The sequence below is a fragment of the Oncorhynchus gorbuscha genome, linkage group LG13 (assembly GCF_021184085.1).
Source record: "Oncorhynchus gorbuscha isolate QuinsamMale2020 ecotype Even-year linkage group LG13, OgorEven_v1.0, whole genome shotgun sequence".
NCBI classification, from domain to species: Eukaryota; Metazoa; Chordata; class Actinopteri; order Salmoniformes; family Salmonidae; genus Oncorhynchus; species Oncorhynchus gorbuscha.
The window spans coordinates 74,216,350-74,231,695 of NC_060185.1; the positions used below are offsets into that span (position 1 = coordinate 74,216,350).

Here is a 15,346-nt window from a genome sequence, read left to right on the forward strand (position 1 = left end):
TGTGCTCATTACAAGACAGGGATAGGCCATGTCAACAAAGAAACACGAGGCACACTGAAAGCTTTAGGAGCTCAAGTAACCAATGTCCCACTGAAAGCACTTCTAGCATCCAAAGTGCATTATGAATGAACTCTGAGTTGCCATGGATTTTATGAGTCAGAAATAAACATGTGTAGGTTTGATGCAATTGTTTAGGCTATTTTGTGAGCTGGTGGTGTGCATATATATTTATTTGTAGTCATAAAACAGCAATAATTTGTTTTTTCTCCCTTTCCTCATCTTTCCTCAAGTCGATGGTGCTCCTGCTCCACAGCCAGCGTCAGTACATCTTCGACTTTGACTCTCAGGACCGGCTATCTGCCGTCACCATGCCCAGTGTGGCCCGCTACACCATGAACACAGTCCGCTCAGTGGGCTACTACCGCAACATCTTCCACCCGCCTGAGAGCAACGCTTCTGTAGCAGTTGACTACAGCGAGGATGGCCTCCTGCAGCGAGTGGTACACTTGGGCACGGGCCGCCGGATCCTGTACAAGTACCGACGGCAGAACAAGCTAGCCGAAGTCCTGTATGACAGCACGCGGGTCAGCTTCACGTACGATGAGATGGCAGGCGTGCTGAAAACGGTCAACCTGCAGAGCGAGGGCTTCATCTGTTCAATCCGTTACCGCCAAGTGGGCCCCCTGGTGGACCGGCAGATCTTCCGCTTCAGCGAGGACGGCATGGTCAACGCCCGCTTTGACTACACCTACGACAGCAGCCTGCGCGTCACCAGCGTGCAAGGCGTCATCAACGAGACGCCGCTGCCCATCGACCTCTACCAGTTTGACGACATCTCCGGCAAGGTAGAGCAGTTTGGCAAGTTTGGCGTTATCTACTATGACATCAACCAGATCATCTCCACGGCCGTCATGACCTACACCAAGCACTTTGACGCCCACGGCCGGATCAAGGAGATTCAGTACGAGATCTTCCGATCCCTTATGTACTGGATCACCTTCCAGTACGATGACGTGGGACGATGCACCAAGAGGGAAATCAAGATTGGGCCATTCGCCAACACCACCAAGTACGGCTATGAATACGATGTAGATGGCCAGCTCCAGACGGTCTACCTCAACGACAAGATCATGTGGCGCTACACCTACGACCTGAATGGCAACCTCCACCTACTGAACCCAGGCAACAGCGCCCGCCTGCTCCCCCTGCGTTACGACCTCCGCGACCGCATCACCCGCCTGGGAGACGTGCAATACCGCATGGACGAGGATGGCTTCCTCCGACAGCGAGGTTCCGAGATCTTCGACTACAACTCAAAGGGCCTCCTGGTACGCGTATACAGCAAGGGCAACAGCTGGACCATCCAATACCGCTACGACGGCCTGGGCCGGAGGGTGTCTACCAAGAACAGCCTGGGGCAGCATCTGCAGTACTTCTATGCAGACCTGAGCTACCCCAGCAGGATCACCCACGTCTACAACCACTCCAGCTCTGAGATCACCTCCCTGTACTATGACCTGCAGGGACACCTGTTTGCCCAGGAGATCAGCAGCGGAGAGGAGTACTACATCGCCTGTGACAACACCGGAACCCCTCTGGCCGTATTCACCAGCAATGGCCTCCTGATCAAGCAGGTCCAGTATACGGCGTATGGGGAGATCTACTTTGACTCCAACCCGGACTTTCAACTGGTGCTGGGGTTCCACGGGGGGCTCTATGACCCACTGACCAAATTGTTGCATTTTGGTGAGAGGGACTATGACATTATGCCCGGAAGGTGGACTGTGCCTGACATCAACACCTGGAAACGAGTGGGGAAAGAGCCAGGTCCTTCTAATCTCTACATGTTCAGAAACAACAACCCCATCAGCAAAGTACATGAAGTCAGAGAGTATGTCGCAGGTAACATATTTATTGTCATTTATATTCGACTTAGTAACATTTAATGTGCACGTCGTGTAAATATGTTATTTAAATGTGCTATTCAAATGTTGAAATCTTTGTACCTACTTAAACTGCTAATGCATGCAATCATGCCAGCTTATTCATGACAACTAAGACATTCATTACTTATGATAAAACATTACCATATTTTCTATTTTGACATAACCGCGTCATTAAATATTTAGTATGACCTTGATCTTATTTGTCCCATGTAGATGTGAATAGCTGGCTGGTGACCTTTGGGTTCCATCTACACAACACCATTCCTGGCTACCCAGTCCCAAAGTTTGATCTGACCCACCCATCTTATGAACTGAAGAAGAGCCAGCTCTGGGATGATTTACCGGTTGGTTTCATATTTTACATTATTTCAATCACTCCTTTATTGTCCTGCTATTTGTGATCCATATATTAGAGAAATGTAAATTAAGCAGGTTGAACTTTATATTTAAAAAATGTAACCTTTATTTTACCAGGGAAGACGTATTGAGACCTAGGTCTCTGTTTCAAATGTGCCCTGCACAATACAACACAAATATACACGCTACACACAATATATACACAACTACCTCTTTCCCAACTGTATTTAATTTATTTATTTATTTTGCTCCTTTGCACCCCATTATTTTTATTTCTACTTTGCACATTCTTCCATTGCAAAACTACCATTCCAGTGTTTTACTTGCTATATTGTATTTACTTTGCCACCATGGCCTTTTTTGTCTTTACCTCCCTTCTCACCTCATTTGCTCACATTGTATATAGACTTTCTTATACTGTATTATTTACTGTATGTTTGTTTTACTCCATGTGTAACTCTGTGTCGTTGTATCTGTCGAACTGCTTTGCTTTATCTTGGCCAGGTCGCAATTGTAAATGAGAACTTGTTCTCAACTCGCCTACCTGGTTAAATAAAGGTGAAATAAAATAATAAAAAAATACATATATACAGTATTCACATTCAAATACAAGGATTAGGATCAACACTTTATTTTAAGAATGTGAAATGTTAGAATAATAGTTGAGAGAATTATTTCTTTCAGGTTTGATTTCTTTCATCACATTCCCAGTGGGTCAGAAGTTTACATATACAAATCAAATCAAATAAAATGTATTTATATAGCCCTTCGTACATCAGCTGATATCTCAAAGTGCTGTACAGAAACCCAGCCTAAAACCCCAAACAGCAAACAATGCAGGTGTAAAAGCACGGTGGCTAGGAAAAACTCCATAGAAAGGCCAAAACCTAGGAAGAAACCTAGAGAGGAACCGGGCTATGTGGGGTGGCCAGTCCTCTTCTGGCTGTGCCGGGTAGAGATTATAACAGAACATGACCAAGATGTTCAAATGTTCATAAATGACCAGCATGGTCAAATAATAATAAGGCAGAACAGTTGAAACTGGAGCAGCAGCACAGTCAGGTGGACTGGGGACAGCAAGGAGCCATCATGTCAGGTAGTCCTGGGGCACGGTCCTAGGGCTCAGGTCCTCCGAGAGAGAGAAAGAAAGAGAGAATTAGAGAGAGCATATGTGGGGTGGCCAGTCCTCTTCTGGCTGTGCCGGGTGGAGATTATAACAGAACGTGGCCAAGATGTTCAAATGTTCATAAATGACCAGCATGGTTGAATAATAGTAAGGCAGAACAGTTGAAACTGGAGCAGGAGCATGGCCAGGTGGACTGGGGACAGCAAGGAGTCCTCATGTCAGGTAGTCCTGGGACATGGTCCTAGGGCCCAGGCCAGTTGAAACTGGAGCAGCAGCATGGCCAGGTGGACTGGGGACAGCAAGGAGTCATCATGTCAGGTAGTCCTGGGGCATGGTTCTAGGGCTCAGGTCCTCCGAGAGAGAGAAAGAAAGAGAGAAGGAGAGAATTAGAGAACGCACACTTAGATTTACACAGGACACCGAATAGGACAGGAGAAGTACTCCAGATAAACAAACTGACCCTAGCCCCCCGACACATAAACTACTGCAGCATAAATACTGGAGGCTGAGACAGGAGGGGTCAGGAGACACTGTGGCCCCATCCGAGGACACCCCGGACAGGGCCAAACAGGAAGGATATAACCCCACCCACTTTGCCAAAGCACAGCCCCCACACCACTAGAGGGAAATCTTCAACCACCAACTTACCATCCTGAGACAAGGCCGAGTATAGCCCACAAAGATCTCCGACACGGTACAACCCAAGGGGGGAACCCAGACAGGCCGACCACAACAGTGAATCAACCCCCCAGGTGACGCATCCCCCCCAGGGACGGCACGAGAGAGCCCCAGCAAGCCAGTGACTCAGCCCCGTAACAGGGTTAGAGGCAGAGAATCCCAGTGGAAAAAGGGGAACCGGCCAGGCAGAGACAGCAAGGGCGGTTCGTTGCTCCAGAGCCTTTCCGTTCACCTTCCCACTCCTGGGCCAGACTACACTCAATCATATGACCCACTGAAGAGATGAGTCTTCAGTAAAGACTTAAAGGTTGAGACCGAGTTTGCGTCTCTGACATGGGTAGGCAGACCGTTCCATAAAAATGGAGCTCTATAGGAGAAAGCCCTGCCTCCAGCTGTTTGCTTAGAAATTCTAGGGACAATTAGGAGGCCTGCGTCTTGTGACCGTAGCGTACGTATAGGTATGTACGGCAGGACCAAATCAGAGAGGTAGGTAGGAGCAAGCCCATGTAATGCTTTGTAGGTTAGCAGTAAAACCTTGAAATCAGCCCTTGCTTTGACAGGAAGCCAGTGTAGAGAGGCTAGCACTGGAGTAATATGATCAAATTTTTTGGTTCTAGTCAGGATTCTAGCAGCCGTATTTAGCACTAACTGAAGTTTATTTAGTGCTTTATCCGGGTAGCCGGAAAATAGAGCATTGCAGTAGTCTAACCTAGAAGTGACAAAAGCATGGATTAATTTTTCTGCATCATTTTTGGACAGAAAGTTTCTGATTTTTGCAATGTTACGTAGATGGAAAAAAGCTGTCCTCGAAATGGTCTTGATATGTTCTTCAAAAGAGAGATCAGGGTCCAGAGTAACGCCGAGGTCCTTCACAGTTTTATTTGAGACGACTGTACAATCATTAAGATTAATTGTCAGATTCAACAGAAGATCTCTTTGTTTCTTGGGACCTAGAACAAGCATCTCTGTTTTGTCCGAGTTTAATAGTAGAAAGTTTGCAGCCATCCACTTCCTTATGTCTGAAACACATGCTTCTAGCGAGGGCAATTTTGGTGCTTCACCATGTTTCATTGAAATGTACAGCTGTGTGTCATCCGCATAGCAGTGAAAGTTTACATTATGTTTTCGAATAACATCCCCAAGAGGTAAAATATATAGTGAAAACAATAGTGGTCCTAAAACAGAACCTTGAGGAACACCGAAATGTACAGTTGATTTGTCAGAGGACAAACCATTCACAGAGACAAACTGATATCTTTCCGACAGATAAGACCTAAACCAGGCCAGAACATGTCCGTGTAGACCAATTTGGGTTTCCAATCTCTCCAAAAGAATGTGGTGATCGATGGTATCAAAAGCAGCACTAAGGTCTAGGAGCACGAGGACAGATGCAGAGCCTCGGTCCGATGCCATCAAAATGTCATTTACCACCTTCACAAGTGCCGTCTCAGTGCTATGATGGGGTCTAAAACCAGACTGAAGCATTTCGTATACATTGTTTGTCTTCAGGAAGGCAGCAGCCTACATTAGAGCAACAGCCTTCTCTAAAATCTTTGAGAGGAATGGAAGATTCGATATAGGCCGATAGTTTTTTATATTTTCTGGGTCAAGGTTTGGCTTTTTCAAGAGAGGCTTTATTACTGCCACTTTTAGTGAGTTTGGTACACATCCAGTGGATAGAGAGCCGTTTATTATGTTCAACATAGGAGGGCCAAGCACAGGAAGCAGCTCTTTCAGTAGTTTAGTTGGAATAGGGTCCAGTATACAGCTTGAAGGTTTAGAGGCCATGATTATTTTCATCATTGTGTCAAGAGATATAGTACTAAAACACTTGAGCGTCTCTCTTGATCCTAGGTCCTGGCAGAGTTGTGCAGACTCAGGACAACTGAGGTTTGGAGGAATACGCAGGTTTAAAGAGGAGTCCGTAATTTGCTTTCTAATAATCATAATCTTTTCCTCAAAGAAGTTCATGAATTTATCACTGCTAAAGTGCAAGTCATCCTCTCTTGGGGAATGCTGCTTTTTAGTTAGCTTTGCCACAGTATCAAAAAGGAATTTCGGATTGTTCTTATTTTCCTCAATTAAGTTAGAAAAATAGGACGATCGAGCAGCAGTAAGGGCTCTTCGGTACTGCACGGTACCATCCTTCCAAGCTAGTCGGAAGACTTCCAGTTTGGTGTGGCGCCATTTCCGTTCCAATTTTCTGGAAGCTTGCTTCAGAGCTCGGGTATTTTCTGTGTACCATGGAGCTAGTTTCTTATGAGACATTTTTTTAGTTTTTAGGGGTGCAACTGCATCTAGGGTATTGCGCAAGGTTAAATTGAGATCCTCAGTTAGGTGGTTAACAGATTTTTGTCCTCTGGCGTCCTTGGGTACTCAATTAGTATTTGGTAGCATTGACTTTAAATGGTTTAACTTGGGTCAAAAATTTCAGGTAGCCTTCCACAAGCTTCCCACAATAAGTTGGGGGAATTTTGTCCCATTCCTCCTGACAGAGCTGGTGTAACTGAGTCAGGTTTGTAGGCCTCCCTGCTTGTACATGCTTTTTCAGTTCGGCCCACATATTTTCTTAGTAACAGGGTCAGGGTTTTGTGATGGCCACTCCAATACCGTGACTTTGTTGTCCTTAAGCTATTTTGCCAAAGTATGGAAGTATGCTTGGGGTCATTGTCCATTTGGAAGACCATTTACGACCAAGCTTTAACTTCCTGACTGATGTCTTGAGATGTTGCTTCAATATAGCCACATGATTTTCCTGCCTCATGATGCCACCTATTTTGTGAAGTGCACCAGTCCCTCCTGCAGCAAAGCACCACTACAACATGATGCTGCTACCCCCGTGCTTCACGGTTGGGATGGTGTTCTTCGGCTTGCAAGCGTCCCCCCTTTTTCCATCAAGCATAACAATGGTCATTATGGCCAAACAGTTCTATTTATGTTTCCAAAAAGTATGATCTTTGTCCCCATATGCAGTTACAAACCGTAGCCTGGCTTATTTCTGTCGGGTTTGGAGCAAGTGGCTTCTTTCTTGCTAAGAGACCTTTCAGGTTATTTCGATATAGGACTCATTTTACTGTGGATATAGATACTTTTGTACCTGTTTCCTCCAGCATCTTCACAAGGTCCTTTGCTGTTGTTCTGGGATTGATTTACACTTTTTGCACCATGTACGTTCATCTCTAGGAGACAGAATGCGTCTCCTTTCTGAACGGTATGTCGGCTGCTTAGTCCCATGGCGTTTATACTTGCGTACTATTGTTTGCACAGATGAATGTGGTACCTTCAGGTGTTTGGCTGAAGGTACCAGACTTGTGGAAGTCTTTTATCTGAGGTCTTGACTGATTTATTTAGATTTTCCCATGATGTCAAGCAAAGAGGCACTGAGTTTGAAGGTAGCCGCACAGTCATTGCCGTTTGTCATTTATTATCTTGTCTTGTCCCTGTGCTTCCCAACATTTGGTTCTTTCCTCCTTCTAGCCCTCTCTCTCCCTCTCCTCTCTCACTCTCTCGTATCGCCCCCTAATCATCATTTAGTCTTCCCACACCTGTTCCCGATCCTTTCCCTGATTGGAGTCCCTATTTATTCCTTTGTGTTCCGTTCCTGTCCCGTCGGTTCCTTGTATTGTATTCACCATGCTGTGATTGCTCAATTGTGTATGATGCTGCGTGTGAGCAGGTGTCTCTGTCGACTACGGCCTGCGCCTTCTACAAGTCTAGAGGATTTCTGTTATTCCGTTTTGGACTTAAATAAACTCTGTTTCTGTTAAGTCGCTTTTGGGTCCTCTTTCATGCATGACAGAAGGAACCGACCAAGGAATGGACCCAGCGACTTCACTTTCCGCTGCTCGCCATTTTTCCAGAGTCTACGGTGCCACCTGTTACTTCCTGAGCCCACTGAGTGCCGCTCCTTTCTCACGCAGTGTGAGATTGTGTTCTCTCTCCAACCCAACACATACTCTAGAGAGAGAGCTTTTGGGGCACAGCTAGGCAAGGGCTGATTGCTCTAACAAATTCCAGAACTTTAAAGAGGAGATGATTCGGGTTTTTGACCGTTCAGTTTTTGGTAGGGAGGCTTCTAGGGCTTTCATGCCAAGGTGAACGGTCCATAACGGATTATTCTATTGGTCCTTTCGTTTTCTGGAGGGACTCCACGCTTTGACTTCTCCCGTATCAGATGTGGATTCTTTGATGTTCTAGAACGACGGGTAGATCTTCGTCACCGGGCTGACTTATGCAGCTGGGAGGGATTCGCATCTCGAAGAAGGAGAGGGAACGGAGGATTTGCCTCTATTGCGGAGTTGCTGGACATTTTGTTAATTCATGTCCAGTAAGAGGCCAGAGCCCATCAGTAAGCGGAGGGCTACTGGTGAGCGCTACTACTTCTAGATCTTTATGCAGTGCTTTGATTGACTCTTGTTTCATGGATTAAGCAGGTCTTGACTGTTTGCCTTAGATGGTAGTCATCTTCCCAGTATCAACATAACATATCTGGTAACCACAGTGAGACTATTTCTTTTGATTTTCCGTTCACCGTTTACACCGTTTACATCCCTGTTATGTCATAATCCTTTATTAATTGGTCTAGTAATTCTATCCCCTGGAACGTTTCTTGTCAGAATGTCTGCCATCCTCACTTTCAGAGGTAGCCCCATGTTTGCCTTAGATGGTAGTCCAGTCCTATCTTTCCAGAATCCCTGGCTAGTAAGGTTCATCCTATCCTGTTGTTTAATGTCTGCCATCCCTCCCGTTTCTTCTGTTCCACTTCTCAGGAGGAACCTGGCATTTGACAGGAGTGCCGGAGGAATATGATGATCTGGCACGGTAGTCGGTCCCGAGCCGGTCGAATTGTAGTATTGATCTCCTTCCGGGGACCACTCCGCTCGAGGTAGACTATACTCTCTGTCGGCTCCCGAACGTAAGGCTCTCGAGGATTATTTGGCGACGCCGGTACCATAGTGCCTTCTTCTTCTCCGTTCTTTTTGGATACGTGATTATCGTTGACATAACGGTTAAGAATCGTTATCCGCTTCCCCTTATGTCATCAGCCTTCGAGATTCTATTTGTTTGCACAGTGGAAAACGACAATGTGGTCAGCTGTTTTTCAGGCATTAGTTAATGATTGAGAGACATGCTGAACATTTTTGTTTTTGTCTATCTTGACGATATCCTGATATTTTCTCCGTCAGAGATTTGTGTTTGGTCTCCTCCGTTACTTTTCTCGGTTCCGTTAAAGGCAAGCTGTCAGTGATACACGTGTCGAGTTGCAGCGCTTTTTAGGTTTCGTTTTCTAGACTTACTTGCCCAGGGAGCTTTTGATCTGAGGTCCGCTCCTATCCTCGGAGGCGTGGGAGCCAATGGTTATGTGCTTCCCTAGGCGAATGGCGACAGTGGTTGGAGGGGGCGACTGCCTTTTGTCGTTTGGACAGACCATAAGAACCTTGAGTACATCCGTTCTGCCAAACGACTTAATTTGTTGGGCGTTGTTTTTCCGTTTCGAGTTTGTGATTTCTTACCGTCCGGGTAGCAAGAACACCAAGCCTGATGCCTTATCCCGTCTGTTTAGTTCTTCTGTGGCTTCTACTGATCCCGAGGGGATTCTTCCTTATGGGCGTGTTGTCGGGTTAACAGTCTGGGGAATTGAAAGACAGGTTAAGCTGTTTCCACTCGTCTGGCTGTTCTTCAGTGGGCTCACTCTGCCAAGTTAGCTGGTCATCCCGGTGTTCGAGGCACTTTGCGTCTATTCGCCAGCGCTTTTGGTGGCCGACTCAGGAGCGTGTAGTTTCAGACTGCGCGCAGAAGAAGTCTGGTAATTTTTTTCTGCTTCTGCTCCTGGTCTTGCTGGGTCTCAGTCTGTTCCCTGCCATCGCATCTCTCCTGTTCTTGTCCCTGCCCTTGCTGTGTCTCAGTCTGTCCCTAGTTCTGAGTAGTACCCTAGTTCCCTTTTTATCGTTTTTAAGGAGAGGAGTTGGGTTCTTTCTCGGGACGTGCTGGACCGTTTGATCTATGATTTCCTCCGTTGCCGCCAGTGTTCCTCCTCGAGAGCGCCAGGAGGCGCTGGTGAGTGGGGGGTACTGTCATGTTTGTCATTTATTATCTTGTCTTGTCCCTGTGCTTCCCATGCTATTCGTTTCCCTCTGCTGGTCTTATTTGGTTCTTTCCTCCTTCTAGCCCTCTCTCTCCCCCTCCCTCTCTCACTCTCTCGCTCTCTCTTCTCTCTATCGTTCCGTTCCTGCTCCCAGCTGTTCCTATTCCCCTAATCATCATTTAGTCTTCCCACACCTGTTCCCGATCCTTTCCCCTGATTGGAGTCCCTATTTATTCCTTTGTGTTCCGTTCCTGTCCCGTCGGTTCCTTGTATTGTATTCACCATGCTGTGATTGCGTTTCGCCCTGTCCTGTCGTGTTTTTGCTGTGATTGTGTATCGCCCTGTCCTGTCGTGTTTTTTTTGCCTTCATCAGATGCTGCGTGTGAGCAGGTGTCTCTGTCGACTACGGCCTGCGCCTGGGCGACCTGCAGTCTGTGGCCGCTTCTCCAGTTGTTTCCCCTCTACAAGTCTAGAGGATTTCTGTTATTCCGTTTTGGACTTAAATAAACTCTGTTTCTGTTAAGTCGCTTTTGGGTCCTCTTTCACCTGCATGACAGGTACACCTCCAATTGACTCAAATGATGTCAGAAGCTTCTAAAGCCATGACATCATTTTCTGGAATTTTACAAGTTTTTTTAAAGGCACAGTCATCTTAGTGTACGTGAACTTCTGACCCACTGGAATTGTGATACAGTGAATTTTAAGTGAAATAATCTGTCTGTAAACAATTATTGGAAAAATGATTTGTGTCACGCACAAAGTAAATGTCCTAACCGACTTGCCAAAACTGTTTTTTGTTAACAAGAAATTTGTGGAGTGGTTGAAAAATGAGTTTTAATGACTCCAACCTAAGTCTATGTAAACTTCCTACTTCAACTGTTTATGGGGGATACAACCATCCCAGCTCTGCAGATTTAGCTGCGAATAGACAGAATCATTAGATCACTTGTTTTGGTGCTGCCCATATGTAGCTGGTTTTTGGTCGCAGGTTCAGGAATAGCAGAAAAAGTTGAACATTTACTTGAAGCTAACTCTGCAAATAGATCTTCTGGGTGATTTGAAAAGTCGTGGTCAATCAATCAATAATATAATAATACTCTTAGCAAAAATGTTTATCTTTAATTTACAATCTGTAGAAACTATGAGAATAGAAAGATTCAGAACTTTTATGAAACATCACAGCGGAAAATATACTGTATGGCAGCTAGAAATCAAAACTGGATGGTCTTCAGAGAGGGATGGTAGGGGTAGAGAGTTGCTGAAAGGTGGGACTAAAAGCAAACAATAGATAACAAATGTAAAATATAGTGTTTCCACAAAATGTATATAGTATGTATAAGCAGGAAGTAGAAACCTAAGTATTTTTGTCCATTAGTTTACTCAAATTAAGGGTAGGTAGCGTTAGGTAGCGTTAGGAAAATATATCTAAAAATGTTTTAATTATATATACAGTACCAGTCAAAAGATTGGACACACTTACTCATTCCAGTGTTTTTCTTTATTTGTTACTATTTTTTACATTGTAAAATAATAGTGAAGACATCAATACTATGAAATAACACATATGGAATCATGTAGTAACCAAAAGAAGTGTTAAAAACTAAATATATTTTGTGTTTTAGATTCTTCAAAGTAGCCACCCTTTGCCTTGATGACAGCTTTGCACACTTCTGGCATTCATTCAACCAGCTTCATGAGGAATGCTTTTCCAGCAGTCTTGAAGGAGTTCCCACATATGCTGAGCAGTTGTATATGGGGGATTGGAAATGATGCAGACAATTTCTTTGATAGAAGCCACAATTTATCTGCAATATTAAAGATGATCTAGATAAGACAGAAGTTTATGAAGTAGGGCCTTGTAAGAACACAGGGAGTAATGTAGAGATCTAAAAGAGCATTGTTGTTTGCTGTATGAATATCAACCACTATGACAAACAAGCAGTGGAACAAGAAACATGTATAAAAGAAACAAGAATCCATGCATGTTCATTTTTGTTTTAGGTTTGTAATTGGTATCACATTGAATTGAACAGCGTTTTCATAGGAAGAAGTACAAATTGGTTTCCATTTATAATTTAATTCATTTGGCACAGTAGCAAATAACTTATCTAAAACTTTTAATTTATTGTATCCAGTTTACGTTTTCTGCTGTCCAAGACAATGTGTTATATTTGCCCTTGCAGTACACATTCATAACACAGATATAATTATACTGTACTTGTAATACAAATTCATGAGAAATACATAGACATTTATACACACTACATATGTGACATTACCACTTGTCATTGTTAACATAATCAGTATTCAATGCTTACTAAGCTGTCAAGAATTGCCTAGTAATCATTATATGATAAAAATCCACAACGGCATTTGACCTTGTTGTAGCTTTATCTCACTTCCTGGTAATACAATTATCTTGCAGGCACTGTTTGACGCCTGCTTCTGCTCATGAATGGACTGCAGTGTGAAGTTCTGCCATGCTCAGACATTAACGTTTCACTGCATTCTCTTCACAGTCCATCTCTGGGGTCCAGCAGGAAGTTACCAGACAGGCGCATGCCCTCCTAACATTTGAGCGGCTGCCGGAGGTCAATGCGGGCCGAGGCCGCCGAGGCGAGAAATCTTGGTTATGGTTTTCAGCCGCCCAGTCCCCTATCGGTAGGGCCGTCATGTTTGCCATCTACAAGGGCACCGCCCACACTCACACGCTCAACGTAGCCAACGAGGACTGCATCAAGGTGGCCACCGTCCTCAACAATGCCTTCTACCTTGAAGACCTGCACTTCACTGTGGAAGGCTGCGACACTCACTACTTCGTCAAGCCCGGCCTGCCCGACGGCGACTTGGCGACACTGCGTCTCACCAGCGGCCACAAGACCCTGGAGAACGGTGTCAATGTCAGCGTGTCCCAGTCCACCACGGTCATGGACAGCCGGACTCGGCGCTTCGCAGATGTGGAGTTGCGGCGTGGGACGCTTGCGCTGCACGTGCGCTATGGCTCCACGGTGGACGAGGAGAAGGCCCGCGTGCTTGAGTTGGCCCGCCAGAGGGCGTTAGTGAGTGTGTGGGCCAGGGAACAGCAGAGGGTGCGCGATGGCGAGGAGGGCGTCCGCCCATGGACAGAGGGAGAGAAGAGGCAGCTCCTGAGCAATGGGAAAGTGCTAGGGTACGACGGGTACTACGCACTTTCCATCGAGCAATATCCGGAGTTAGCAGACAGCGCTAATAACATTCAGTTCCTACGGCAAAGTGAAATAGGGAAAAGGTAACTAACTATTGTGCACTTGCTGCCAAAAATACTTTGAATGGCCTATTTCAATAGAGGAGTGGCGACGGTAGGAACGAAAGCATCAATAGTGGCATGGCCAAAGATTAAATATAGCTATGTCCGAGTGGGGTGTGTGTTTTTGTAAATCATATGTGATCGAAAGCAATGCTGTGCAATGCTGTTAAACAGGGGACTACTACAGAGTAAATGTATAACTACCCCAAACCTTAATATGGGCAGTGACAAGATGTACCTCTGTTGCACAAACTGATTGGACTGTTGACTGTCAACCAGGAGCCAGGAGAAATAGTAGTGTTTTGGGAAATATTTAGTCTTTTTTGTCTCTGTTTTTTACTAAGTGTTGTCTGCTTAAAATTAAAAGAAAGTATTTAAAGGTGAAATGAAATGTTTACATACGCATTATATCTGCACTTCTCTGGAAATATGATGTATGAATTTTTACTCCTCAATAGGCAATGTCCATTACCAGATGTTTTGTCTTGAATCGATGACCTTTCAATTTGAGGTTTCGTCTCACTCAGTGACCATCACACCTAACATGTCGGAATTGAGAAGCACTCCCTTTGATAAACCCTGGCTCATACCCCTTTGTGTTGCTTTTAAAAAGGACATCATAACATAACAAGTTATATGTTATACAAAATATTTGTTTTGTGTATCTGCCTTGGTAGGAGATCAGGGCAAAATATGTATGAAGGAAGTCTGGCACAGATACTTGTCTTGTCCAAGCACAGGAACACCATGTTTTGTAAATTATGAGTTTTATTGTTTTGTTTTCTAAGAAATTGATTAACAGACCATTGATGATTATACCAAGTAATTTATGTTGTGTTTATACCTTGTAAATAAAATCTAAAACCTTTTTTAAATATATTTCTTTGTATTATGTTACAGAAGAAACTATATTGGATATTGCATCATAAAAATGCATCTTTGAATTATGAAATGTAATTTAGAAGTCTCTGCAAGATTTTGTTGCATAAGGTATGAAATATCCTGTCAAAAAACAGTAAAAACAAAATCTATTTAAGGTGGTACAGACGATCACTATATACCACATTCAGTGAAATATTTGCTCCTTGCGTGTTGATCACGCATAATGCCTTGTGACTTGGCCCCTGTCCAATAAATATTTAATGAACACAAATAATTAATGAACGCATATCCCCCAAACAAGTTTGTCCAAATATAGAATCCATACATGTTAGCAGCTATCATAACTTGTGTTTTGTATAATTAATAAGATCATGGATTAAAACGATTTTGTTCGAGTCAGCCATTTTCATTTGTCATCTGTTCTAATGAAATGGTAGTACCATAAAATACCAAGTCTTTACTAAAGACGTTTACTAAAGGCGTTTAGAAAGTGTTCAACGAGACCTTCATTTCCTAAATGCGTGCCCTAAAATGATTAAGACGGCCAAATCCTGCTCCTCTTTGAAGTCAGCTGTTTGTAACAGTTGAATTGAATTGTTTAAATTGTGACAGAACCGATTTGTGAGTGTAACAAACCAGAATTTTTGACAGGACAAGACCCCTTAACACTGATGGCTTCTGTCAACTTCATAATCCTAGGGGTTCGGGGTAAGTCGTCTTCGCTCTATACAATTCTGAACGGAAACACCAATTAGATTTTGGATTGTAATAATTGCTTGCCCTTCCTAATGTTATCAAAGCCTTAAGAGTTGTATCAGATCACAGGGCACAAACTCAGTAGAACAAGTTTTAGGCTCAATTATAGCCTGCCCACATAATCATAGGCGTGAGCCTTTGAAGAATTCTTAATGTGATACTAAATTGTTGAACATTAACATTTCTTCAGAATGTACAGGTGATGCAGTTCCCAGCCTAATTGTAAGGAA

At 44.1% G+C, this 15,346-nt stretch overlaps 1 protein-coding gene across 1 annotated transcript in view; it reads left to right on the plus strand.

Annotated features, from left to right (window-relative positions):
- si:dkey-237h12.3 (teneurin-3) overlaps window positions 1-14,755 on the plus strand; it is a 167,026-nt gene extending 152,271 nt beyond the window's left edge. Inside the window, exons 28-30 of the mRNA XM_046295707.1 lie at window positions 291-1,902; window positions 2,160-2,290; window positions 12,712-14,755. Of these exons, the coding sequence (XP_046151663.1) occupies window positions 291-1,902; window positions 2,160-2,290; window positions 12,712-13,464 (2,496 nt within the window). The 3' untranslated portion in view covers window positions 13,465-14,755. The remainder of the gene's footprint in view (window positions 1-290; window positions 1,903-2,159; window positions 2,291-12,711) is intronic.
- Window positions 14,756-15,346: the final 591 nt, after the last annotated feature.